At 45.0% G+C, this 25,555-nt stretch overlaps 1 protein-coding gene across 1 annotated transcript in view; it reads left to right on the forward strand.

Moving 5' to 3' along the window:
- Positions 1 to 18,443: 18,443 nt before the first annotated feature.
- Positions 18,444 to 25,555, forward strand: part of MINDY4 (MINDY lysine 48 deubiquitinase 4) — an 87,664-nt gene continuing 80,552 nt past the window's right edge. The window contains exons 1-2 of the mRNA XM_060782648.2: positions 18,444 to 18,672; positions 22,416 to 22,535. Of these exons, the coding sequence (XP_060638631.2) occupies positions 18,610 to 18,672; positions 22,416 to 22,535 (183 nt within the window). The 5' untranslated portion in view covers positions 18,444 to 18,609. The remainder of the gene's footprint in view (positions 18,673 to 22,415; positions 22,536 to 25,555) is intronic.

The following is a 25,555-nucleotide window of genomic DNA, read 5'->3' on the forward strand; positions in this document are numbered from 1 at the left end:
TTATAAAAATGTAAGATCCTTACTGGCCTATACAGCAGTCAGATGGTTAAGGTATGGCCACTTACCTCGTGACATCTAGCCAAAACGACAGTCAATTTTCCCCCGTGGGGGGCGTCAGAGACATAGACCATACAGTTAACGAGTGCTACCCTGGTCGAGACTTGACAGGTCCCTGTCGACGATTGTTTACGTCAGCGGTTACGGGCTAGCAGCCGGATAGGAGTGGGCTACTTTAATCTCAAAATTGATTCAAAAGGTTATGATGGGGGGAGTCTACGCTATCTGGGTGGGGGATGGGACTAAGTAGACACTTGTCCACATCTGGTGGCGGATAAGAATAGCAGATGGAAAAATAATAGGTATCTCGGTGTGCACCCAAGGCACCCCTTCCCTGGGGGGTGGGGGGGGGTTAGACCAAGAACTTAATAGGTCACCTGTGTTCAATAATTCGAGGTGGTCCAATTACACAGGTTCAAAAGAAAATCTTACCTCAAGTCCTTGAGGAAGACAACTCTATGTTCGTTGCCTTTAGGGTTACCCAGATCTAATTACAATCGGGAACCGGGTGCATCGCCCTTATAGCCGAGGGGTAGTCTGGGGATGGACACCACCTCGGCTTTATGTTATAATAGGATAGTTATAAATTTACAAATTATCTGGTAACTATAAATGAAGTTGCCCAATTTTAAATCCCACCAACATTGTAAGTGTCTTTCTTTGGGGGTTGGAGGGCAAATGAGTGATTGTAAGGAAGTTATTGAAACTAGGTATATGTATTTGAACTGTTTAACTATTTGGTTGGCAACCGTAGCTGAAAACTAGAGATAACTGGTTGTATCCATTGTGGCGTTGCCATGGAGACCAAGGCAGGCTAGCAGTAGAGAGTGGAAAGTGGGCGGAGCCTAGCGAGAGAAATCTATCTGCGTTTGAAAAGAAGCAGTCAGTTAGGGTTTGGAACTCGGAGTGAGCAGTTCCAGTTAGGAGGTCGTTTCAGTCAGCCGTCGGAGATAGTAGTTTAGTGGAAGAGCAGTGAGAGGGAATAGCAGTAGGTTTTCCAGCCTAGGAAGGCGGGAGGGAGAAACCTAGATAGTTTCTTTAGTCAGGTAAGGCTAAAGAAAGCTAGTTAAGATCGCTAGTCGAGAGAAGACTAGGGATCAGTAGTTTGATCAAGGACAGATCAAATTAGAAAGCTCTTCACCTCAGGAAACATTGCTCAGCAAAGTGCTACATTTCACTAACAGTTGCTATAAGTTGTATCATTTGAAAGAGTGAACTGTATTACAAACTAAGTGTTACTTAAAGTTCCAGAAGTCATTCAACAACTTGTAACCACACGCTTTGTACAAAATAAACTTGTTCTCTTTTGTTGAAGACCGTTTCATCTTTTGTTTGAAGACAGTGTCATCTCTATATATCTGCGTCTGGGAACCAGTTCTCATCGGCATTACCTCCCGTTGGTGGCAGTTACCTGAATTACATCTATAATTATCTACACCTTTTATAAATTAGCAAACCTTTGGAGATTTAAACAGTATTAGGTGGAATACCTTCGCAGATTGGCCAGTGTTGCTAACCACAGTAAAAGAAATCCAGTGCAGGCAGGAGAGAGTGGGATACTTTTACAAATTGGTGTCAGTGGTGTGGCAATCTATCACAAATTGGTGATATTCGGTAGCATTGGAACGTTCCCTCTTTACAGTGATTAATTCGTGATTCCTGCAATTTTTAATTGGCAACTTCTGTAAGGCTAGGACACTTTCCCTCCCTGTGGGGCCTAGCCTCCCCCTTTGTTTGGAATGGGGATTAGGATCCTTCTCTTTTCTCTCCCTTGCCTTGGCTTTGTTGGTTTGGCTACGGCTGAGGCATGAGCAGGCTAGTAAGATGGATTTAATGTAATTTAGCTGCTAAGCTATTATAGTCGCAGTGCTTTGCTTTCTTACAGCAGCAGATTGTTTGGAAGTAGGGCCTCGTGCTGCAGGCCAGCCAGCACGAGTCTCAGGGGCCATATTGGTTTTGCCATGCAGCCTGTATGGAGGCTGCCATTTTGCAATGTGATGGGAGGACCCATGGCGGCCATTTTAGGAGGCATTTAAGTACAGAGTTGTTGCATCTCAATTGTTACATGGGCTTACATGGGAACTTCAGAAGGGGATGGTTTTCAATTGCATTTGGTTCATCCCCCTCTCCCTTTTTGAGCTCCTTCTTCAGAAACACTCTCCCACTACTATCTCATCCAGGGTTTTTATCTATTTTATCCTGTGCATTTGGTCTGCCCACTATGTATTTCTTTATCGTGTTATTTGGTAATTGTTCAGTTTATTTTGTTATCTTATTTTGATGTTATTTTGCCTCTTTGTGTTTTATTTTGCTGTATTGTGTTTTTGGGCTTGGCCTCATGTTAGTTGCCTTGACCCCACTTTGGGGAGATGGTGGCAGGGTGTAAATAAAATTTTATTATTATTACTTATTATTGCAGCAATACAGTTTGAATTCAGCACGTCTCCTAAGGAGTTTATGCAGCAGGATGTGCACAGCTCTTTTTAACATCAGGATCTTTGTACGAATGCGTCCATGGAAAAGTAACGGGACCATGGTCATTACAGAATGTTTTAAAGAATATTTATTAATGGCATATCATGTTCTTCTTATCAATAGGATGCAGAAGAAGAATGTGGGGGGTTCCAAGAGCAAAGGCCCTGCAAAAAGAGATCCAGCGAAGAGGCCACTGCCCACTGAGGATTCGTCCTAAGGAGAGGAAGCAATATCTCCGGAAGCCCTTAGTGGCATTCGAGCCCTGTTGGCAGCAGTACAGAGGGGAGCATCCCCTGCCACCAGGGCTAAGAGGGCTTGTGCACGCAATCAGGAAGACATATTGAATGCCATTTTGTCTTGTCTTTCTGCTATAGAACCGGTGATGCAGCAAGTTGCAGCCGTTGCTTCCCACAGTCACGCTGAGGAGCCGCAAGTTACACCAGGAACTGCCCAGCCAGAGCAACAGATGACTGAACATGTGGTTTCGGCACAGCCGGTGGGGGGAACTGAGCTCAACCCAGTTCCTCAGCAGTCTGCGGTGTCCATGCTGGACATGGGCACATCGTCACTGGTATCCACGGAGGCATCGACGATGTCGCAGCAAGAGGGCAATGGAGGTGCAGGTAGTAAAGACACAACGGTTTACCCCTGGGGAAGCGACAGTGATCAGGCTAGCAAGTGTCCACAGAGACGGCGCTCCCTACAATCGAGCTGCAGGCAGTGGAGGCCAGGACCATCAAGTAGTAAGGAAAAACAACCTGGTAACAAGCAATTTTGGGGCACCCTAGAATGGCCCCTGAAGACAGACCCAGATTCTGGTATCCTTCAAATAGGCAGCCAACTTTCCCCAAATATCGTAGAAAAAATCCAGGACGCAGAGTATGTCGATATGTTCTCTTTATTATACAGGGATCTAGATAAGAAACAGATAGAGGAATTGGGGGATGAACAAAGGGAAAAGCTTAAGAAGAGTAAAGTGGAGAATTGGAGCAACTGGTTCAATGGGTACTTAATTTATATGTCAGTTATTATGAAAGCTTATCCATCCAGGAGCCTTTATCTGGTGCATTACCTCAACATTATTCACTCCGCATATGTGCATTATGCCGGCAATGCTTGGTTGGAGTATGGCAGGTGCTTTAGAGCATTGGCGGCCTGTTTGTGTTGTGGGCTCTTTCGCCAACAACACTCCTTTCCAAAATACAGTGCTGCTGCTCAGTTCTGTTCAGTTAACACAAAGCAGTTTTCAACCAGTGTTTGTGTTGCGGGCTCTTTCGCCAACAACACTCCTTTCCAAAATACAGTGCTGCTGTTCAGTTCTGTTCGGTTAACACAAAGCAGTTTTCAATCAGTGTTTGTGTTGCGGGCTCTTTCGCCAACAACACTCCTTTCCAAAATACAGTGCTGCTGCTCAGTTCTGTTCGGTTAACACAAAGCAGTTTTCAACCAGTGTTTGTGTTGCGGGCTCTTTCGCCAACAACACTCCTTTCCAAAATACAGTGCTGCTGCTCAGTTCTGTTCAGTTAACACAAAGCAGTTTTCAACCAGTGTTTGTGTTGCGGGCTCTTTCGCCAACAACACTCCTTTCCAAAATACAGTGCTGCTGTTCAGTTCTGTTCGGTTAACACAAAGCAGTTTTCAACCAGTGTTTGTGTTGCGGGCTCTTTCGCCAACAACACTCATTTCCAAAATACAGTGCTGCTGCTCAGTTCTGTTCGGTTAACACAAAGCAATTTTCAACCAGTGTTTGTGTTGCGGGCTCTTTCGCCAACAACACTCCTTTCCAAAATACAGTGCTGCTGCTCAGTTCTGTTCAGTTAACACAAAGCAGTTTTCAATCAGTGTTTGTGTTGCGGGCTCTTTCGCCAACACTCCTTTCCAAAATACAAAATACACAAAGCAGTTTAAAGCAGTGTGATGAAACGTTTCCTTCCCAGCTTTTCGGGACGCAAGGGCCCAGTGTTATCACAAACATCTAAGAAAGGCAGGGGACTGAAGATGAACACATCGACAAGAAGGGAACATTCAACCGACGAGATGGTTACTGAAACACACACAGATGCTTCAACCAGCTGTGAGATGGCAGAACCTTCTTCATCATTTCGAAAGACTCAAGGTTCAGCTCATGATGTCCTTCCAAGTACCTCAGATACTACTGGTTATGAAGAGGAGGGTGAGGAGGGGGACGTGTCTGAGGGATGGGAGGAAGACAATATGGAATCTGCCTCCACCACAGGAATTAGTGATCCAGAGGACTGCATGCTGCTGGAGGGTGAGGTACAGAAACGACCAACAATTACACTCCCTTCCACAAACACCGACATTCCAAACACAAGCATGATTACACCTGAAGCGCATGTGGGTAGGGGTAGGCCGAGATCGCTCCTATGGGATCATTACAACATCCATGCTCAGAGGGCCACTTTGGCGGTTTGTAGGCATTGTGGTGTGAGCGTCAGCAGAGGAAAAGATATGAGGCATCTTGCCACCACAGGGCTATCGAAATCATTAAGTATATAATTTAGAAATTAATTTATAAATGAAAAAACATTAATTTAAAAATACACAATTCAATCATCCGTCCCCCAGTGAGACAGCCTCTAGGACCTCCCGGGGGGGTGGGGGTGGGCTTGACCCTGGCCCACCAGGGTTGGCTGCCTTTTTGCCTGCTGTGAGAAGGCCAAAACCCTTTCCCGGCCTGCCCCCCCCCCCGGGATTAACTGCCTGCTGCTTGATTGCATGGCGCACTTGCTGCGTAACTGTGTAAAAGATGGCTTCAAGGGGCCCGATGAGAACAGCACCACCGCCGTCACTCAACTCATTGACCGCTGCCGCAGAATCGCGGGCTTCTTCCACCGTAGCTCTAAGTCCGCAAAACTGCTGTGTGACAGGCAGACCCTGGAGTGCCTCCCAGGGCTAAGGATGCACATGAAGAGACACCACCCAAATGTAAAGTTGGACGCAGCAGTACACAGAGCACTCCAACCTCACCAACAGGCCCCATGCAGAAAACCATCGATGCTTGGGGCGTGCAAGTTACAAGGGTGAGATCTGGATTGAAGCTGCCATCAGTGAAGGAAATAACACGTTGCCTGGGAGAGATGATGGCTCTGGACCACCAGCCCTTCCGTATGGTGGAACGGGAAGGTTTCCGCCGATTTGTTCACCTCCTGGCACCATGGTACAATATCCCGAATCGCAAAACTTTCTCTCAAACAGTCATTCCAGCTTTGTTCGAGGGGTGCAAGCAACGTCTCAGAACCCTGTTGAACAAATCACAACCCGTCCATGTACATTTCACATCAGACATTTGGACGAGCATGGGAGGAGGGCATTTGTGTTTTGCGCATGCAAAGGAGGCCGCCATTTTAACGATTCAATAGTAATAACGAAATTTCGTAAATACCAAACTTTTTTAAAGAAAAAAATTGGAATTCTTTTAAATAACGAAACGCAAAAGATCCTGCACCTTATGAATCGCCCTAGTGGCTCGTAGCCGTGGAGTTACTACTGTTGCACTTTAAGACTCTAGCACTTTAAGTACCATCCTACTTTCGCAGCTGAACGTTTACCACTTGTATCACTGCCATCTACTGAAGTGTACTGTTTTCACCCATGTGGTCCCCCACCCTTCTATGTATACTGTCCCTGATATTATTGACTGGTGAAAGGGGCAGGGGAGGAAGTGGGCTGGAGCCTGTGAAGAACAATGAGGAGGGGAGGGGGGATAAAGAAGACCAAAGCAACTGGCAAGAAAAAACGCCAACATTCCAAACAGCTGGTGAACCGGAGACTAAGACCTTGGTCATGAACTGCGGCACGGAGGAGGGGAGGTGTTCCACTAGCCGAGGGGCCCCCATAGAGGTCGTGGTGGGAAGGAGGAGATGCGGGAAAAGGAGACCTCAAATTCGGCTAAATTCGGACCATTTATCCACATTAACAATTCCAAATCGGTCTCCTAAGGTAAATTGGTGTAACCAGGTGAGCGGACCCTCTCGACTGAAGGTGGTGCTGTTGAACGCCAGATCTGTCAACGGAAAAACGACCTGGATCCAGGACCTAATCCTGGACGAGCGGGCAGATCTGGCGTGCATCACGGAGACCTGGCTGGATGAAGCTGGAGGAGTAAATCTGACCCAGCTTTGTCCTCCAGGCTTCTCCGTGCAGCACCAACCGAGATCCGGAGGGCGGGGAGGCGGGGTCGCAGTGGTCTATAGAGATTCCATCCATCTGACCAGGTGCCCCATCCCGCAGACCACAAATTTTGAATGCGTCTACCTGAGGGTGGGTGACCGGGACAGAATAGGGATTCTGCTAGTGTACCGTCCACCTCGCTGCATTACAGTCTCCCTACCTGAGCTAGTGGGGGTGGTCTCGAGCCTGGCGTTGGAGTCTCAACAGCTCCTTGTGCTGGGAGACTTCAACATCCATGCCGAGGTGACCCTCACAGGTGCGGCTCAGGACTTCATGTCTGCCATGGCAACCATGGGGCTGTCCCAACAAATATCTGGCCCCACCCACTGTGCTGGACACACATTGGACTTGGTTTTCTGCCAGGGATGGGAACAGGATGGCGGTGTGGAGGAGTTGTCCATCTCTCCGTTGCCATGGACCGACCACTTCCTGATCAGATTTAGGCTCACTGCGCCCCCTAACCTCCGCAAAGGTGGAGGACCCATTAAGATGGTCCGCCCCAGGAGGCTTATGGATCCGAATGGATTCCTGACGGCTCTTGGGGATTTTCTCGCCACCTCGGTAGGTGACCATGTCGAAGCCTTGGTCGCTCTCTGGAATGGGGAGATGGCCAGGGCTATTGACATGATTGCTCCGGAACGTCCCCTCTCAAGTAGCCGAGCTAAACCAGCCCCTTGGTTTACTGAGGAGCTGGCAGTGACGAAGCGAAGGAAGAGGGAACTAGAGAGCGTGTGGCGCTCGGATCCGAGCGAGTCAAATCGAGCACGGTTTGTGTCCTTTCTTAGGGCATATGCTGCGGCAATAAAGGCCGCAAAGAAAACCTTCTTTGCGGCCACTATTGCGTCTGCAAAGAACCGTCCGGCGGAGTTGTTTCGGATTGTCAGAGGCCTTTTAACTCCCGCCACCTCAGGCGGGAGCCCTGACAATTCGGTCACGCGCTGTGAAGCATTTGCTCGGTTCTTTGCAGACAAAGTCGCCTTGATCCGTTCTGAGCTGGACGCCGCGTTAAATGCAGTCTCCGAGGATGTAACAAGAGCACCTGCTTGTCCTATTTTGATGGATTCTTTTCAGTTTGTGAAACCCGAGGATGTGGACAAGATACTTGGAGGAATGAGGCCCACCATGTCCATCCTAGACCCCTGCCCATCCTGGCTTCTAAGGGAGGCCAGAGAGGGATTGGCTGAGTGGGTAACAGTGGTGGTGAATGCCTCCCTTTGGGAAGGCAAGATTCCAGCGAGCCTAAAACAGGCTATTATAAAGCCGCTGTTGAAGAAACCATCACTGGACCCCACTAAATTGGACAACTTTCGGCCTGTTTCCAATCTCCCCTTCTTGGGCAAAGTCATGGAAAGCGTGGTGGCCTCACAACTCCAGGTATTCTTGAGAGACACGGATTATCTGGATCCGGCACAGTCTGGTTTCAGACCGGGACATGGTACCGAGACGGTCTTGGTCGCCTTAGTGGATGATCTGCGCCGGGAGCTAGACAGGGGGAGTGTGTCCCTGTTGGTGCTCCTGGACCTCTCAGCGGCCTTCGATACCGTCGACCACGGTATCCTTCTGGGGCGCCTTGCGGAAATGGGCCTTGGGGGCATTGCTTTGCAGTGGCTCCAGTCATTCCTGGAGGGCCGCACCCAGAAGGTGTTATTGGGGGACTCCTGTTCTACACCACAACCTTTGACTTGTGGGGTTCCACAGGGTTCCATACTGTCCCCCATGCTGTTTAATATCTACATGAAGCCGCTGGGTGAGATCATCCGGAGTTTCGGGGTGCGGTGTCATCTGTACGCAGATGATGTCCAACTCTGTCACTCCTTCCCACCTGCTACTAAGGAGGCTGTCGAGGTCCTGAACCGGTGCCTGGCCGCTGTAACGGTCCGGATGAGGGCGAACAAACTGAAATTAAATCCAGACAAGACAGAGGTACTCCTGGTCAGTCGCAAGGCCGAACGGGGTATAGGGTTACAGCCTGTGCTGGATGGGGTCGCACTCCCCTTGAAGGCGCAGGTTCGCAGCTTGGGTGTGACCCTGGACTCATCGTTGAGCCTGGATCCCCAGGTGTCAGCGGTGACCAGGGGAGCATTTGCACAGCTTAGGCTCGTGCGCCAGCTGCGCCCGTATCTCGGGAAGTCTGACTTGGCCACGGTGGTACACGCTCTGGTCACATCCCGCCTTGACTACTGCAACGCTCTCTACGTGGGGCTGCCCTTGAAGACGGCCCGGAAGCTTCAGCTGGTTCAGCGCGCGGCAGCCATGTTACTAACTGGAGCGGGGGGCAGGGAGCATACAACGCCCTTGTTGTCCCAGCTCCATTGGCTGCCGATTTGCTACCGGACCCAATTTAAGGTGCTGGTTTTGGCCTACAAAGCCCTAAACGGTTCCGGCCCAAAATACCTTTCGGACCGCATCTTGCCCTACGAGCCCACGAGGACCTTGAGATCGTCTGGGGAGGCCCTTCTCTCGATCCCGCCTGCCTCACAGGCACGTCTGGCGGGGACGAGGGAGAGGGCCTTCTCGGTGGTGGCCCCCCGGCTGTGGAACACTCTCCCTGCAGACATCAGACAGGCGCCCTCCCTCATGTCCTTCCGAAAAAGCCTCAAGACATGGCTGTTCAAGAAGGCATTTAATTAGGTGCTATAACAATGTGGTAAAGATGATTGGAATGGAACAAGGAATATGAGATTGGTTTATGATTCCACTATGAGACGAAGCGGATTTTTAGTGTAGTTTTTGTAATTGTTATGTAGTTTATATGTTGTTGTAATTGCCTCTTTGTAAATTGTCTTTTATATGTGTGTACACCGCCATGAGTCGCTCTAAAGGGCTGAGAATGGCGGTTAATAAATGCATCAAATAAATAAATAAATAAAATAAAACCCCTAAAAACGAATCGAGTTTAGAAACAAATTTTTCCGTGGTTGGACAGCCCTAGTGGCGACTATACAAAACCATGGAAAAGTATAAGATAACGATAATTCAATACAAGAGACTCACAAAAAGATTTTGGACATAACACCATTGTTTAACTATAAGGGGTGGAGTAGTGGTGGAGGCCACAGTTAAAAAGTACAGAGGAGTTGGGGTAATGTTTCATGATAGCCTTAATGTGGAAATAATCCATCAAATAGCAGACATACAAGGAAGATTTTTATTTGCAAAAATAAAACTAGATGGTAAAATAATGACATTGGTTAGTGTATATGCCCCTAATACAGGTCAAGAAAAAATTATACAAAAATTCTTTAAGAAAATTTATAATTATTATGAGGGGGATCTCATGATTATGGGAGACTTTAATTTTGATTTCAGAAAGAAAAGTAATGTGAATTTGAAAAGGTGCAACTTAAAAAATGTTTATGATATGACACATAATCAACAGCAACCAACCTTCTACTCAAATAGGCATAAGAAATATACCACAATCAATCACATGTTGTTAAAACAGAACTTCAGTATGGAAATAAGATCTTGCTCTCTGATCACGCCATGGTGATGATCAATTTTGAGATAAGTGGGGATGGAGTGGATAAGACTTGGAAGTATAAGGATATAGTTTGGAAGGATTTGAAAAGTAGAGAATATATGAAAGATCAGATAAAAATGTCTTCGAAGATAATAATGGTTCAGCCAGCATACAAACTGGAACACTTCAAAAGTGGTCTTTAGAGGATTATGCATAGCTAAAGAAATAGATTATGAGAGAAATAGGATGGTCAGGGAGCAGAAATTGAAGGCAATTACTCTATGTCAGAGAGAAGTTCAGAAGAAGAAAGGTAAGGAGAAGGGAGCTAGATTAGCCCAATTGAAAAGGGAATTGGCAGAGATTGATGCTTTGGAATTGTGGAAAGTTGCTGTAATGGTTAAAAATGATAACCAACAAAATAATATCCAAACTATGAAGAGATTGGCTAATTACTTTGAAAAAAAGAAAGGAGGAGAGAGGAGGTTAACAGATTAGAAATAAGCTAAAAGAAAAAGTAATGGGGACAGGAAAAATACTACCGATTTTTGCAAGTTATTATAAAGAATTATATGAAAAGGAAACACTGAAAAGATGGGAAGAAGAGGTAAACACAAAGTTGAACCCCGGGGAGGCGGAGTCAATGACAGAAGTAGTAACTCAGGAGGAAATAAAAAAGTGATAGGGGAGCTGAAAGGCAATAAGGCCCCAGGTGTTGATAGATTTATAGGTCAATTCTATAAGGAAATGGGGGAAGTGTTAATACCACAATTACAAATATTGTTTAACCACATAATGAGAGGGGGCCTACCACCTGATTCCTGGAAACAGGCAGAAATACTGACAATTTTAAAAGAGGGGAAGGACCCATTAGAGGTAACGTCCTATAGAACCAAAATTATAAAATTTTCACAAAAATCTTGGCAAGAAGGTTGAAGAAGCTCCTTCAAAAAATTAGTTAAGGAGGACCAATATGGTATTAGCCACCTATTAAGAAACATAGTGAATATAATATAATTAAGGAAAAGAAGGAATGGGGCTATGATAAAACTTGATGTCTATAAAGCCTTTGACTCGGTAAATCATGAGTATTTGTATAGAGTTCTAAATAAATATGGGTTCAAAAGGGAGTTTATTAGGATGCTAGAGAGGCTGATGGGAGGATTAGGATAAATAATAAACTCTCAGAAAGAATACCAATACAGAGAGGAGTTAGGCAAGGATGCCCTCTATCACCTTTAATATTTACTTTAGTAATTGAGCCCTTAGTAGAAAGAATAAGGAATAATGGAAGGATTAAAGGATATAGAATAGGGAAGGGGGAAACCTGAATTAATTTATTTGCGGACAACATATAAATTATAACAGAAAATCCAAGATAAACCCTAGGAGAAATTAAACTAATTTTGGAATATTTTGAAAAAGTGTCTGGCCTGAAAATAAATTTAGCAAAATCAGAAATTCTAGTAATGAATATGGATAAAAGAAAAATTAAGGAAATTCGGGAAGAGGGGATAATTAAGATAGCCAATAGAAAGATTCGTTATTTGGGAATTTTGATAGCTAGGAGTGAGGATAAATTAAGAGATAATAATTGTAATGTGATTTGGAGGAAAATTAGAGCGCTAAAAATGTGTGATACCAAAAATGTACTGTTTCAGACTCTGCTGGTGATCCTGAGGCCGGGGCAAATAGCTCAGTGGGATAAGATGTTACAAGAATGGGTTTTTTGGAGGAAAGAAAGCAAGAGTGGCTCAGAAAATAGTCTATGCAAGAAGTGATCAACTGGGCTGGCAAGTCCCAAACCCACAAGCATATTATGAAACTTTTCACAGTTGAAGAATTTAATAGAAATAGGTAAGGGAAATCAGAAATGGATTAGAATAGAAAATGAAAGAAATGGGTGTAAAGGAAAAGCTGGTATTTTTAGTAAGAATATAAAATGGAATATAAAAGGAACAGAGAGTCCTAGAAGATTAGCTTTTATAATATGGGGAAAATGGCAAAAGCAGTGGATCCCCACACTATCTAAACGGTCACCATTATATAGTTGTTTGAGGATGAAGAGGAGTGCTGGCTGAAGAAGTTGAATAGAGCAGGATTTGTAAGTGAAGGATTTATATAATAATGGAGGAGAATTAATGTATTTTATGGAGTTGGTGGGAAAAGGTGGAAGAGAAAATTGGTTGAAATTGAGAGGACTATGGGAGATGGTTAGGAATGGAGTAAAAAGGGAGGAAAATAAGTTGGATTCCTGATCAGACAAAGGGAAGAAGGTAAATATGGGGGGGAGCAGGAATATAAAAAATGATAGTGGGAGCAAAAGAAACAATGCTTAGAACAATAATACAAAAATGGAGTAAGGAAAGCATACTTTCAGAGGAAAGGGCGGAAAAGATACTGAAGGGGGTAAGTACTAGGGCTGGGCGGTTTCGTTCGTTAATTTTGTAATTCGTTAATTATTCGTTATTTTTAACAATTACAAAATGATTTCAAAACTTATTTTCAAACCCGGAAGTGTTTTTAAATAACGAAACGGCATCCTCCATCTTTTTTTCGAGCTTCCGCCCATTTCGGAAATGACGTTTAAGGATGGAGGATGCTGGGTGCGCCGGGAGCCAATCCGGCGCTTCCAAGCACCGTGGCTCATTCTGATTGGGCGGGCTGCCCTTTAAAAGCGGCTCCACGTGGCCGCATTTCTCATTCTGGGCTGAGGCGAGGAGCCGGGAGGAGCGGGTTGGGAGGCTTCAGCGTTGCTGGCTGCTGCTTGGGACTAGGGAGGACTAGCGAGGAGGCTGCTGCTTGGGACTAGCGAGGAGGGTGGGAGAGAGCAGGAGGCATTGCTTGCTGTGTGTGTGTGTGTTTCAAGTTGTTGTTCAGGGCTAGCATTTTGTTAATTTTCTTTTTCTGCTAAATATTTCTTTCATTATTAAAATAATTAAAAAAAATATTACAAAAAAAACAAAACATTTCTCTTTGGTGGTGAAACACAAGCTGTTTCACCCATTTGTTGTGGCTGTTTTTGCCCCACTTCAGGGCTAGCATTTTGTTAATTTTCTTTTTCTGCTAATATTTCTTTTATTACTAAAAAAAATTAAAAAAAAATTCCAAAAATTCCGCCATTTTTACGATTCGATTCGTTATTACCTTAACGAATCGACCCCGTTTTAATAACAAAGTTTCAGAAGTAATTTGCGCATGCGCGGGGGGCCGCCATCTTAACGAATCGATTCGTTAATAATAATGAAATTTCGTAAATACCAAACTTTTTAAAAGGAAAATTTTGTAATTATTTTAAATAACGAAACGCAAAAAACCCCCCAAAAACGAGTCAATTTTAGAAACAATTTTTTCCGTTGTTACCCAGGCCTAGTAAGTACCATTAAAATGGAAAAGTTTCAAGAATTAGTAAAAAAAAAGATTTATTTAAAGTCCTGAAGCCACTGTCTCTTGTTGCCTCCTGTTGAACCTTGGCCAAACTAACAATCCCAAATGTTCCTTGCCTAGGACAAACTCTCTGCCAGGTTTTGCTCCTCCTGAAGCCTGTCTCTTGTTGCCTCCTGTTGAACCTTGGGAAACTAACAATCCCAAACGTTCCTTGCCTAGGACAAACTGCACCAGTGTTTGCACTTGTAGCCTTAGCCTGAGGCTTCTGGAATATGAAACGTTATGTTCCTAGTGGCTCGGGATGTAAGGCCCCTGTGTCTTTACTGCGTGGTTCCCAAACATACAAGAAAGGCAGGGGTAACATCTCTCTGCAATGGGAGCGTGCTACCACCAAAGCTTCCTCAAGCAATGTGAGAGCACCAACTTCTGCCGCTGTTCCACTCTCAACGTTGCGGCCGTGTTGCTTTCGAAAATTGCTCCAATCAATCAAAAGTTGGTTGTGGGAGAATGAGATGTTCTTGGGGCGGGAAGACGAAAAAATGGAAACTGCTTTCCAAACACCCACTTCTCCCTTGGGACACAGCGATCCTGAGGAGGGCTGCTCGCAGGAGAGTCAACAATAGTTTCTCCCCCCCCCCCCCCCCGGCATTCCACCGACATCGGCGGTGATAACCACATCACTACCGTACTTGTGCGTTTGGGAAGGCCAAAGTTTCTCCTCTAGGATCACTTTGATGTCCATTCTCAGAAGGCCACCTTGGCAGTTTGTAGGCATTGTGGTGAGAGCGTCAGCAGGGGCAAAGACTTGAGGCATCTGGCGACAACTGGACTAAGGATGCACATGAAGAGGCACCATCCTAATGTTAAGGTTGACGGAATGAAAACTGGCAGCACCTGCAGCAGTACTCAGAGTACTCCTACCTCACCTACAGGCACCATACAGTCAACGATGGAAGCTTGGGGCCTGTTCCATCTCCCAGGTGACTGGTTTATATTGCTTTTTTGGTTGCTTGAAGTGGTTGCCCCTTGCCTCTCTTAGAAGCTGCTGCAGCCTTGCAGGGCCTGGAGTTTGCAGCCGAAGGCGGGAAAAAACCAGTCTGCAAACTCTTTGCAGTGATTGGCCTAGGGAGCAGCTCTTAGAGCCCGCCCTTCCTCCTGGGGAAACTCTCCATTTTAGAATCTCCCTGCCCTATTCAGTTCTAAAAAGCAATTGGATGTGCTGGAGGCCAAGGAAAGGTAGCTCCGACAAATCACCGCAAAAACAATTGAGAACAATTGAGTTAGGTAAGCTTAAGTGAGAATTAAGGTATTATAGTTAGAGTAGCTAAATTGAGTCATAGATAGAACAGAATTGAGTTTTATAGAGTTTATAGGGAGATAGACTACATTGCTTTTCTCCAAGACTAGTCTTAAGCCTAGATAGATAGGGAAAGATTGGTTCTTTCTAAAAAATAGAGGCTCTGGATTAGAGTGAGGGATTCCTGGACCCTTTGCCACTTGGAGAAGGCTGACGCAGTAACTGGTGGAGAAGAGAAAGTAGGAATATCTATTTGATTTTATCTATTGACTGTTCGATTGCAACCTTGAAAGAACTGTACCAAGTCTGCAAGACTTTGAAATAAATATTAGGCTTGAGCGATCCAGATCGTTATTTTCGATACTCGTTATTAATTCGTTATTTTTTAATAATTAGAAGCGATATTGACGCATTCCAGCAATGTGGAAGTGTTTCGCCCATATTGAAGCCGCGTCCGCCATTTTGAAAACGACTTCCGCCAGTTTCGGAAGTGATGTCAAAGGTGCAAGGATGCTGGGAGTGATGTGCACCCAGCCAATCAGGAGAAGCCAGGTAGTGGGGCGTGGTTTGTGAAGGGTTAGGGCGGCCATTGGGCTTTAAAAGCAGCTGCGAGTGCCGCATGGTCCCATTCCGGCCGGGGAAGCGAGGGTGGAAGGAGGGCTCCGGACGGCTGGGGCTTTGGGGTGCTGGGGCTCGCTGTGGCTGAGCCTGCCTGTGGGTGCCACAGGCGAAGAAAGGGAACAGAGGGTTGGGAGGGGAAGAAGTATTATTGTTATCATTATTCTTATTCTTCTTATTTATTATTCTTATTCTTTGCCATCGATTTGCCAAGGGGACTTCTCCCAGACTATCACCACTGTAGTTTGTTATCTGCTGCCACAAAGAAGCTACACTTGCTGAGTCTGGCCAGCTTGGCCCAAAGGGGTCAAACCCATTCTGAAACAGCACTGTAGTTAGAAATCTGCTGCCACAAAGAAGTTACATTTGCTGACTCCAGCCAGTGTGGTCCAAGGGCTCAAACCCATTCTGAAACAGCACTGTAGTTAGAAATCTGCTGCCACAAAGAAGTTACATTTGCTGACTCTGGCCAACTTGGCGCAAGGGCTCAAACCCATTCTGAAACACCACTGTAGTTAGAAATCCCGCTGTCCCATTTGGAGGTGTTTTTAGCGCATTGCGCAATCGCATCCGCCATTAACGAATCGATTCGTAATTAACGAAATTTTGAAATCATAAATTTCGGAAGTCCTCTGAAATTCGAAACGCTAGCGCCCCCTAGAAACGAAGCGAGTTTAGAACCAAATTTTTTCTTGATCGCCCAAGCCTAATAAATATCCTTTTTGACGTTCAGAAATTGCAATAGACTCAATTGCTGATTATCTCAATTTTCTCAAGAAATCCCCAGCAGTTTGCCCAGACATAGGGACAGCACATGATAGTTTGTTTTTTTATAAAGCGACTGGGTGTAACGGCACAGGGCCTGCCAGTGACCAGGTTGAGATCGGGGGGAAAGGCGCCATCCGTGAAGATCACACAGTGCATGGGAGAGATGATGGCTCTCGACCACCAGCCCTTCCGTATGGTGGAATGGGATGGTTTGCGCAGATTTATTAAGCTCGTGGCACCGCGGTAAAAGATCCCGACATGCCAGACTTTCTCAAGAAGTGCCATTCCAAATTTGTACGAAGGATGCAAGGAACTCCTGAAAACCTTGCTGTGCGCCACAATCCGGCCACGTCCACTTCACGTGGGAGGAGACCATTCCTATGTGTCCCCCCTCCCCGCTCACTGGTGGGAGAGGGAGGTGGTGGAGGACGGCTAGTACGCACACATAGCAGTCCAAACGTTTGCTCCTGGGGGGGGATTGATGCCCCCCCAGGAGGTGTTGGAGGAGGTGGAGGTGGAAGATTATGCACACAGAGCGGTCGAAACGTTTGCTCCCGGGAGGTGGGGATTGATGCCCTCCCCCCCAGGAGGTGTTGGAGGAGGTGGAGGAAGACAGCGGGTATTTATGCACACATAGCGGTCCATAGCTGGGGGTGGTAACGGCCGACAGGGAGCTCTGGCGTGGGCTGGTCCATGAGGTCATGAAGAGTCGGAGACGACTGAACGAATGAACAACAAAGCGGTCCAAACGTTTGCTCCTGGGGGCGGATTGGTGCCCACCGGGAGGTGGTGGTGGTGATGGAGCAGGACGGCTGGCAGCCATATGCAGAGCATTCCAAATGTTTGCTCCTGGGGGGGGGGGGTTGATGCCCCCTGGGAGGTGGTGGTCAGGGCAGGGTGGAACACTGGCATCCACTGGGCAGGCAAGCAGTCATTCCCAAGGGGTGGGGATTGATGCCCCTCCGGAAGGTGTTGGAGGTGGTGGTGGACGGATGGTATGCACACATAGCAGTCCAAACTTTTGCTCCTGGGGGGAATGATGCCCCCCGGGAGGTGGTGGTGGTGGTGGAGGACAGCTGGCAGTCATACGCACAGAGTGTTCCAAACGTTTGCTCCTGGGGGAGATTGATCCCCCCCCTCCCGGGGAGGTGTCGGAGGAACTGGTCGGGATGGAACGCTGGCATTCACTTGGCAGGCAAACAGTCGCTCCCGGGGGTAGGGATTGTCCCCGTCCCCCCAGGAGGTGTTGGAGGTAGTTGAACGAATGAACAACATAAGCATATTAGTATTTCAGTGGGAAGTGTGGGCCTGCTTTTGGCTGGTGAGATAGGATTGTTGTTGTTGTTGTGTGCTTTCAAGTCATTTCAGACTTAGGCTGAACCTTAGTGAGGGCCGGGTAAATGACCTTGGAGGGCTGTATCTAGCACTTGGGCCATAGTTTGAGGACCCCTGGTCTAAAGCATCTCTCTGTTCTGTGAGTCTTAATAAGAGTCTCTAGAGCAGGGGTCCTCAAACCTTTTAAACAGAGGGCCAGGTCAGAGTCCCTCAAACTGTTGGGGGGCTGGATTATATATATATTTATATATTTAAAAAATGAATGAATTCCTATGCACACTGCACATATCTTATTTTTACAGCAAAAACACTTAAAAACAATACAATAATTAAAATGAAAAACAATTTTAACAAATATAAACTTAGTATTTCAATGGGAAGTGTGGGCCTGCTTTTGGCTGATGAGATAGGACTGTTGTTTGCTTTCAAGTTGTTTCAGACTTAGGTTGATCCTGAGAGAGAGCCGGGTAAATAACCTTGGAGGGCCGTATTCGGTCCCCAGGCCTTAGTTTGAGGACCCCTGCTCTAGAGAATGAAAACTGGTCTTTTAAACATTTGCTTCAGCAATCTAAGTTATCTTTAAGTGTGTATACTCACATACAGAGGCACTCCAAGTGGACAGCTACTGGTCAAAGGACAGTTAATAGAATGCCAAGTTTGCAAACTTTGGTGTTTTGTTTATTGTTATTTTTAACACAATACAACTGTTTGGTTCACTCCTGATATGATAAATAACACACATACATACACACACATCCCACAGGTAAAGGTGGGTGTTCAACCTCACTGCACAACCCACAAAGAGAGGAGCACGATGGGAAGCACATTCTCATCTCATGACGAGACTGCCATGGCAACGTATCAACGACAACGTAGTAACTGACTGCCGGAATGGGAGGGCAGACTGAAATCCGAGCCCAGGAAGACAGCAGCTAACTGCCTGAACAGCAGCAGCAAAAGCATCCGAACATCAGCCAGCCCACCTTTATTTTTAAAGAACAAAGGAAGCAGATGAAAGATGGAAAATGCGATTGTAGAAGAGGTGGCGGCATCCTTGGTGAGAGAATTTCTCAGCAAAAAGGTAAACACACGAGCCTCCTCCTTTTGCTTCAGACACTGAACTGTATCTCGTAAAACTGTCCTTTCAAACTAATGCATTTTACTAACAAAAATAAGCCTAAATAATGCTTTGCATCACTAAATTTTCCCATGGCTAGAAGCAGGGATCTCACTGATGGATTTTCCCGCTTTTCCAGTTAGCATTTTCTGCCTTTTGCTGCACCTCCCAGGACTACATTTCCCACAATGCATTTTTGATCACAAGGAATGCAGGAAGCACATTCCCATTTCACTCCAAAACATCCCGCCCTCCACCCACCCATGACTGCAACATTTCAGTGCTTTAGGGTTTTTTGTGGGAGTAAATACTTAATTAGCAGCGTGTTTGGCCCATTTCATTAGGGACAATTATACTGTAGTTGTGGAAAAACACAGGAATTATCTGATGAATTGAGAAAACGCAAAGATTGAGATTTCTCGTGTTAGATATGCTACTAATAAATCGATTATAGGAATCCACCAGTGCGGAGTCTTTTAAAAGCCCCCAAGGGTAGTAAACCAACTCTCCCATTTACTTCAGATCCTCTGTGGATGTTATGTTGACTCTGAAATACAATTTTGAAAATTGAATTGTGGTTGCCTTCTGCCCTTAAAGAGGAACTAATCCTATGAAATTGCCACCTTGATACTGCTTGTGGAATTTGCTGTATTTCCCAAAGGAAAGTTATTCTCCAAGTCTTCTGGTTGTTTTTTTTAAGTATGGAAAAGTTCTATCCAGAATTCAGATAAGAGAAGCTTAACAGTCCTGTCTATGTGTGTTGCACCTTTCCTGGAGAATTTCTGAAGAACTGGGATTACAGGGCCTGTATAAAACCCCGGTCCAGTGTCATACAAAATTCAAAGCTCTGCAAGGGTCCTTCTATCGGGCCATGGAACGCTATTTCCTCGAGGGTTGCTCCCAATTGGTGAAGCTGGGGGATACCTGCTTAGACCCATGGCCTTTGACCTGTGGGATCCCGCAAGGTTCCATTCTATCCCCCATGCTTTTCAGTATCTACATGAAACCACTGGGTGAGGTTATCCAGAGTTTTGGATTTGGGTGCCATCTGTATGCAGATGGCACCCAACTCTACTACTCATTTCCACCGAATTCCAAGGAAGCCTCCCAGACCTTGAACCAGTGCCTAACAGCTGTGATGGACTGGATGAGGGCTAACAGGTTGAAGCTTAATCAAGACAAGAGAGAGGTCCTCCTGGTCAGTTGTGGGGCTGACTGGGGTATTGGGTGGCAAGCTGTGCTCGACGAGGTTACACTCCCCCTGAAGGTGCAGGTTCGTAGTTTGGGGGTCCTCCTGGACTCAACGCTGTCACTTGATGCTCAGGTGTCAGTGGTGGCCAGGAGGGCCTTTGCACAACTCAAACTTGTGCGCCAGCTGCGACCACACCTTGTGAAGTCGGACTTGGCCAAGGTGGTCCACGCCTTGGTTACATCCAAACTGGACTATTGCAATGCGCTCTACCTGGGGCCGCCCTTGAAGATGGCCCAGAAGTTTGAATTGGTACAACGGGTGGCAGCCAGGCTCCTTACTGGAGCAAACTATAGGGAGCATACAACACCTCTATTAAAACAGCTTCATTGCCTGTCAATAAGTTGCCGAGCCAAATTCAACATGCACGTCATGACCTATAAAGCCCTAAACCAGGGGTCCTCAAACTTTTTAAACAGAGGGCCAGGTCACAGTCCCTCAAACTGTTAGAGGGCAGGATTATAATTGGGAAAAAACATGAATTAATTCCTATGCATACTGCACACATCTTATTTGAAGTGCAAAAACCACTTTAAAACAATACAATAATTAAAATGAAGAACGATTTTAACAAATATAAATTTATTAGTATTTCAGTGGGAAGTGTGGGCCTGCTTCTGGCTGATGAGGTAGGATTGTTGTTGTTGTGTGCTTTCAAGTCATTACAGACTTAGGTTGACCCTAAGCGAGGGCCAGGTAAATGACCTTGGAGGGCCGCATCCGGCCCCCGGGCCTTAGTTTGAGGACCCCTGCCCTACACGGTTTGGGCCCCGCCTATCTCCACGATCACATCTCCTTCTATGAACCAGCACAAGTTCTAAGAGATTCCAGGGAGGCCCTCCTCTCAGTCCCATTACCATCTCAAGCGTGATTGGTGGTGAGGGGACAGGGCCTTCTCAGTGTTGCCCCCCCCCCCGCCTCTGGAACGCCCTTCCAAGGAAAAGAAGACAGGCCCCATCCCTCCCCTCCTTTCGTAAGAGCTTGAAGACCTGGTGGTTTCAACAAGCCTTTGAAAATGCCCAGTTCTAACTCAACCCTACATATTATCGAATACGGCCTTATTCTTCCTCTAATTGGCTCTGGAATGAACAGCCACGGACCCATACCTAATATTATTGTTGCCTGCCATAGCATTGGACTTAATTCCCGGGACCCCTAGAATTTTTGGGCTTGCACAAATCTTGGCCAGGCCTTTTAAATGTTTTAATTGCCTTGAACAGGCAGGATTACTTTTAATATAGGTGTGTTATCGCGACAATTTTTATGCTTATATTTTGTTTTGTTAATCTTATTGTTACGTTGTTTTTACTTTGTATGTTTTGTGATGTTACCTGGGAACCGTCTGAGTCCCCTCGGGGAGATGGAGCGGTATATAAAGTTTTATTATTATTATGGGGTAGTTCCTCATAGGGGGAAGCCCCCTTCTTTGATAAGTTCCACCATTTGTGGGAGCTGGGGGAAAGCCCGGACTGGAGGGACAGAAGACCGGCTGGTGTATACCATTGTAGGGAAGACGGAGAAACTGGAGAGGATACTGGTGGGGTTGCCAGGGAGATTGATTTTGCCATTTGGGAGTTGTAGTTGCTGGGATTTATAGTTAACATGTAAAAAAAAAAAAAGAGCATTCTGAACCCCACCAACAATGGAATTGAACCAAAGTTGGCACACAGAACTCCCTTGACCAGCAGAAAATACTGGAAGGGTTTGGTGGGCATTGACCTTGAGTTTGAGAGTTGAAATTCGCCTATATCCAGAGAGCACTCTACACTCCAACAATGATGGATCTGGACCAAACTTGGCACGAATACTCAGTATGTTCAAATGTGAACACTTGTGAGGTTTGGGGAAAATAGACCTTGGGATTTGGGAGTTGTACTTGCTGGGATTTATAGTTCACCTACAATCAAGGAGCGTTCTGAACCCCAACAATAATAGAATTGGGCCAAACATCCCACACAGGGACCCCCATGACCAACAGAATATACTGTTTTCGGATGGTCTTTGGCAACCCCTCTGACACCCCTTCGCGACCCCTCCAGAGGTCCCGACCCCCAGGTTGAGAAACACTGATCTAGCTGTTATTTTTTGAAGCCATTAAGAAGCCCCTCCCTCAACTTTTTCAGCTGGGGCTGCCCAGGGAGATGTTGGTGGCCACCAACTGCAGGAATAGGAGGCAAGCATGGAGCAGTGCTTGACTCATATGGAGGAAACTCACCAGGATGGAGGAGATCCTTCAGGCACTCCTTGCCAATCTCCCTGCACCACCCTCATCCCCTCCGGAATAAACCCTCCACATCCTGCCCACTCCTCCCACACTGCACTGCGCAAATGTTTACATGTAAAAGTTTGGTTGTTGCTAAAACATTTATTCATTTCTCCATAATAAATAAAAAAATAAAAGAATTGGGATTATCTTTGCTGGTCTGTCACGTTTAAGATTGTTCTCTTCCCCCCACAGGGCTTGAAAAAGACAAGCATTGCAATGGATGAGGAGTTCCCACGCACAGCTCTGAGCATCAACAACAGAAATGAGCTTCGTAACATTTTACACCTGCAATCTTTGTACAAATTGAACAAGGTAAATACAGATCCCCTTCTGCAAGATTTCATTAATAGCAGACAGTTTAACAGGAGAACTGCAAAGATATGTTTTGTGCCTTACATTTCCTTTATTGTGTGTTTGAGGCAATGACACTGAATTAACCCAGACTTGGATTTGATTTTTAACTGGCATGTTTAATCTATTGTTTTAATGTATTGTTGATTGTTTATTATTATTATTTATTATTATTAACTTTATTTGTACCCCACTAGCAAGGGGTTTGGGAAGGGAAAGAGTTCAGGGAGGGTGGGAAGGGAGTGCGAGGAAAAGTGGAGGGTGGGGGGAATGTGAGGGTTGGGGAATGGGTCTTGGGAAAAGTTATTGATCTTACTTGATCATTTTGCCCCCAAAAAACATTGTTAGTGTTTCCTTAGTTCTCGTTTGTCTGAATCTAGTTGATCTTGAAGTATTTTTTGATTGAAGACCAATCTGCCCTGGCCATGCCTATCGTCTGTTTTCGAGGTACCATGTTAGAGTCTCCATGTTTATTATGTCTAAAAGCTTAATTATCCATTCCTCTATTGTTGGTAGTACTTTATTCTTCCATTTCCTTGCCAGTATAATTCTCGCTGCTGTCATCATGTGGAAAAATAACTTATCTTTATTTTTCTCGAGTTCAAAGTCTAGTATTCCTAGGAGATTATTTCATGTATCCCTTTCCATTTTTTTTATTTTTTTCACATGTCCACCATGAGTGGAAAAAGGTGCCCTCTGAAAAATGCACACAGGAAAAGAACATGGTGGTGTCTCATCTATGCTGGAATCGCTTCTCCTGCCGCTTTCTATAACATTTCACCAGTAAGCTTGGTGTGATATACCAACGAAACATCATTTTTATCTAATTTTCACTTAGGTCATAAGAGTTTATCCACTATAGTTTGACTCTCCATATCCTTTCCCATTCTGTAGTTCCGATAGTGTGACCTAAGTCTGCTGTCCATTTGGAGATATGATTTTTTATTCTATTTTTCTCCGTTGTTCAACTTAATCTTGTAGAGTTTAGTAATCCCCTTTTTTTTCTCCTATCATGATTTTATCCCAATGGTTTTCTCCTTTATCAAAACCTATTTTTTGTCTCTATTGTAGGCTTCTGTGAGCTGCCTATATTGAAACCATGTTATCTCTCCGAATGAGTCTCTTATCTCTTCCAGTGTCTTCATGGAAAACCTATCATTGTTCTTTTTTAAAGTGTCTTTATACCTTGGCCATTTCTCCCAGCCCAGTTCTCTTCTCTGTATCGCTTCAAGGGGGGAGATCCAGAGAGGTGTTTTTGGTAGAATTTTGATTTATACTTTTCCCATATTTTAATCAGCGAGGATATAATGAAATATTTCCGATTTTTTTCGCTCTTTCTTCTGGCGTACCACATATATGCATGTCAAGCACTTCTCAGATCATGTCCTTCTAGAGCTAGATCTTTCGCTCTATTAATATTTGCCCATTCTTGACTAGACCACAGGCATCATGGTATGCTTGAAGATCTAGCAGCCCTATACCGCCCCTTTTTTTCTTTCAATTAAATTTATGAATTTTATTCTAGGTTTTTTCCCTGCCCAGATAAATGTTGTTATTTCTCTATTCCATTTTCTAATTGTCTGTGTATTTCTTATAATGGGTAGCACCTGGAATAGGAAGAGAAGTTTAGGCAAAACCATCATTTTTATGGCTGAGATTCTTCCCAGCAGTGACAAATTTAGGAACTTCCAGTTAGCAATTTCTTTACTAATTTCTTTCCATTTTACGTCATAATTGTTTTCTAGGAGGTAGAGGTTTTTTTGCTGTTAGGTTTATTCCCAGATATTTAATTTTATACACGATTTGTATGCCACTCCTTCTTTCTAATAATACTTGTCTTTCTTTCGTTATGTTTTTTGTTAATATTTTTGGTTTTGTTTTTGTTAAGCTTGAACTCTGCTATTGTCCCAAAGTCTTCTATTTTCTTATTTCACCCAGCTTCTCCTGCTAAGCAGATCTTGAATGTGCAAGAAGGCGCACACGGCTTCTTGGGGCCTCTGATACAGCTTCTTGAGGTTCTGGCCAGAAGCTGCTACTGATGCCTCACTGGCTGCTCTGTCACAGAACCAACACTTGGGATTCGTGCTGTTTGGGAGTTTCATGTTCTTATTTTTAGTGAATTTCTCATGGGCTTACGTGATTAGCATGAAGATAATGTGTGGGAGCCTAGCCCTTGATGATAAGGTTGTCAGCATGAATGCTCATGCCATGTCTCCTTTGGAAATAGACAACCTTGGCATCATAAAACCAAACAAAGCATCAACATCAGAGGTTTCATCATTATTGTTCATGTCTTTAAAGTTTGTATGATCAGGAATATTGTAAGAATATATATATTAAAAAAATCCACCAGCTCCTCTGCTGTAGATCCCCTTCCAGAAGACTTGGAGCAGATAACTCAATCCGGAGTCCCAAACTGGTATATTATCTAACAGATTATTCCTAGGACATCATGACTGATCATGCTGCAAGTCGCTTGATAATGTCACATCACACCGAAGGATAAATTATAATGCTGACTCATGGCAGAAATCAAAGAACTAGTTACTTAAATGATCGGATTATGACCGATCATTTGATAACGCCCATTGATAACGCGATCTGGGAGATAGCTGGGAGCCCTCTAGCCCAATCTGGTTATTGACATGAAGATCTTTTACAGGTGGTATTTACCTGTAAAATTTATCCTCCACCAGAGATACTCGCAAAGATTTCTAAAAATAAAGCAAAGGACCTATGCTGGAAATGTGGAAAGGAAAAAGGCAAATTCATCCATATGTGGTGGAACTGCAGAAAAATAAAAAAACATTGGACTCAAATACACAAAACGATAGAAATAATCCTAAATATAAAATCTGATCCAAAACCAGAAATATTACTATTAGGATTACTACACATTAAAATGGAAAAGAATGAAGACAAGATTTTTTTCTACTTAATAGCAGCTGCAAGAATGACTTTAGCAAAAATGTGGAAATCCA

The sequence above is a fragment of the Anolis sagrei genome, chromosome 6 (genome assembly GCF_037176765.1).
Source record: "Anolis sagrei isolate rAnoSag1 chromosome 6, rAnoSag1.mat, whole genome shotgun sequence".
NCBI classification, from domain to species: Eukaryota; Metazoa; Chordata; class Lepidosauria; order Squamata; family Dactyloidae; genus Anolis; species Anolis sagrei.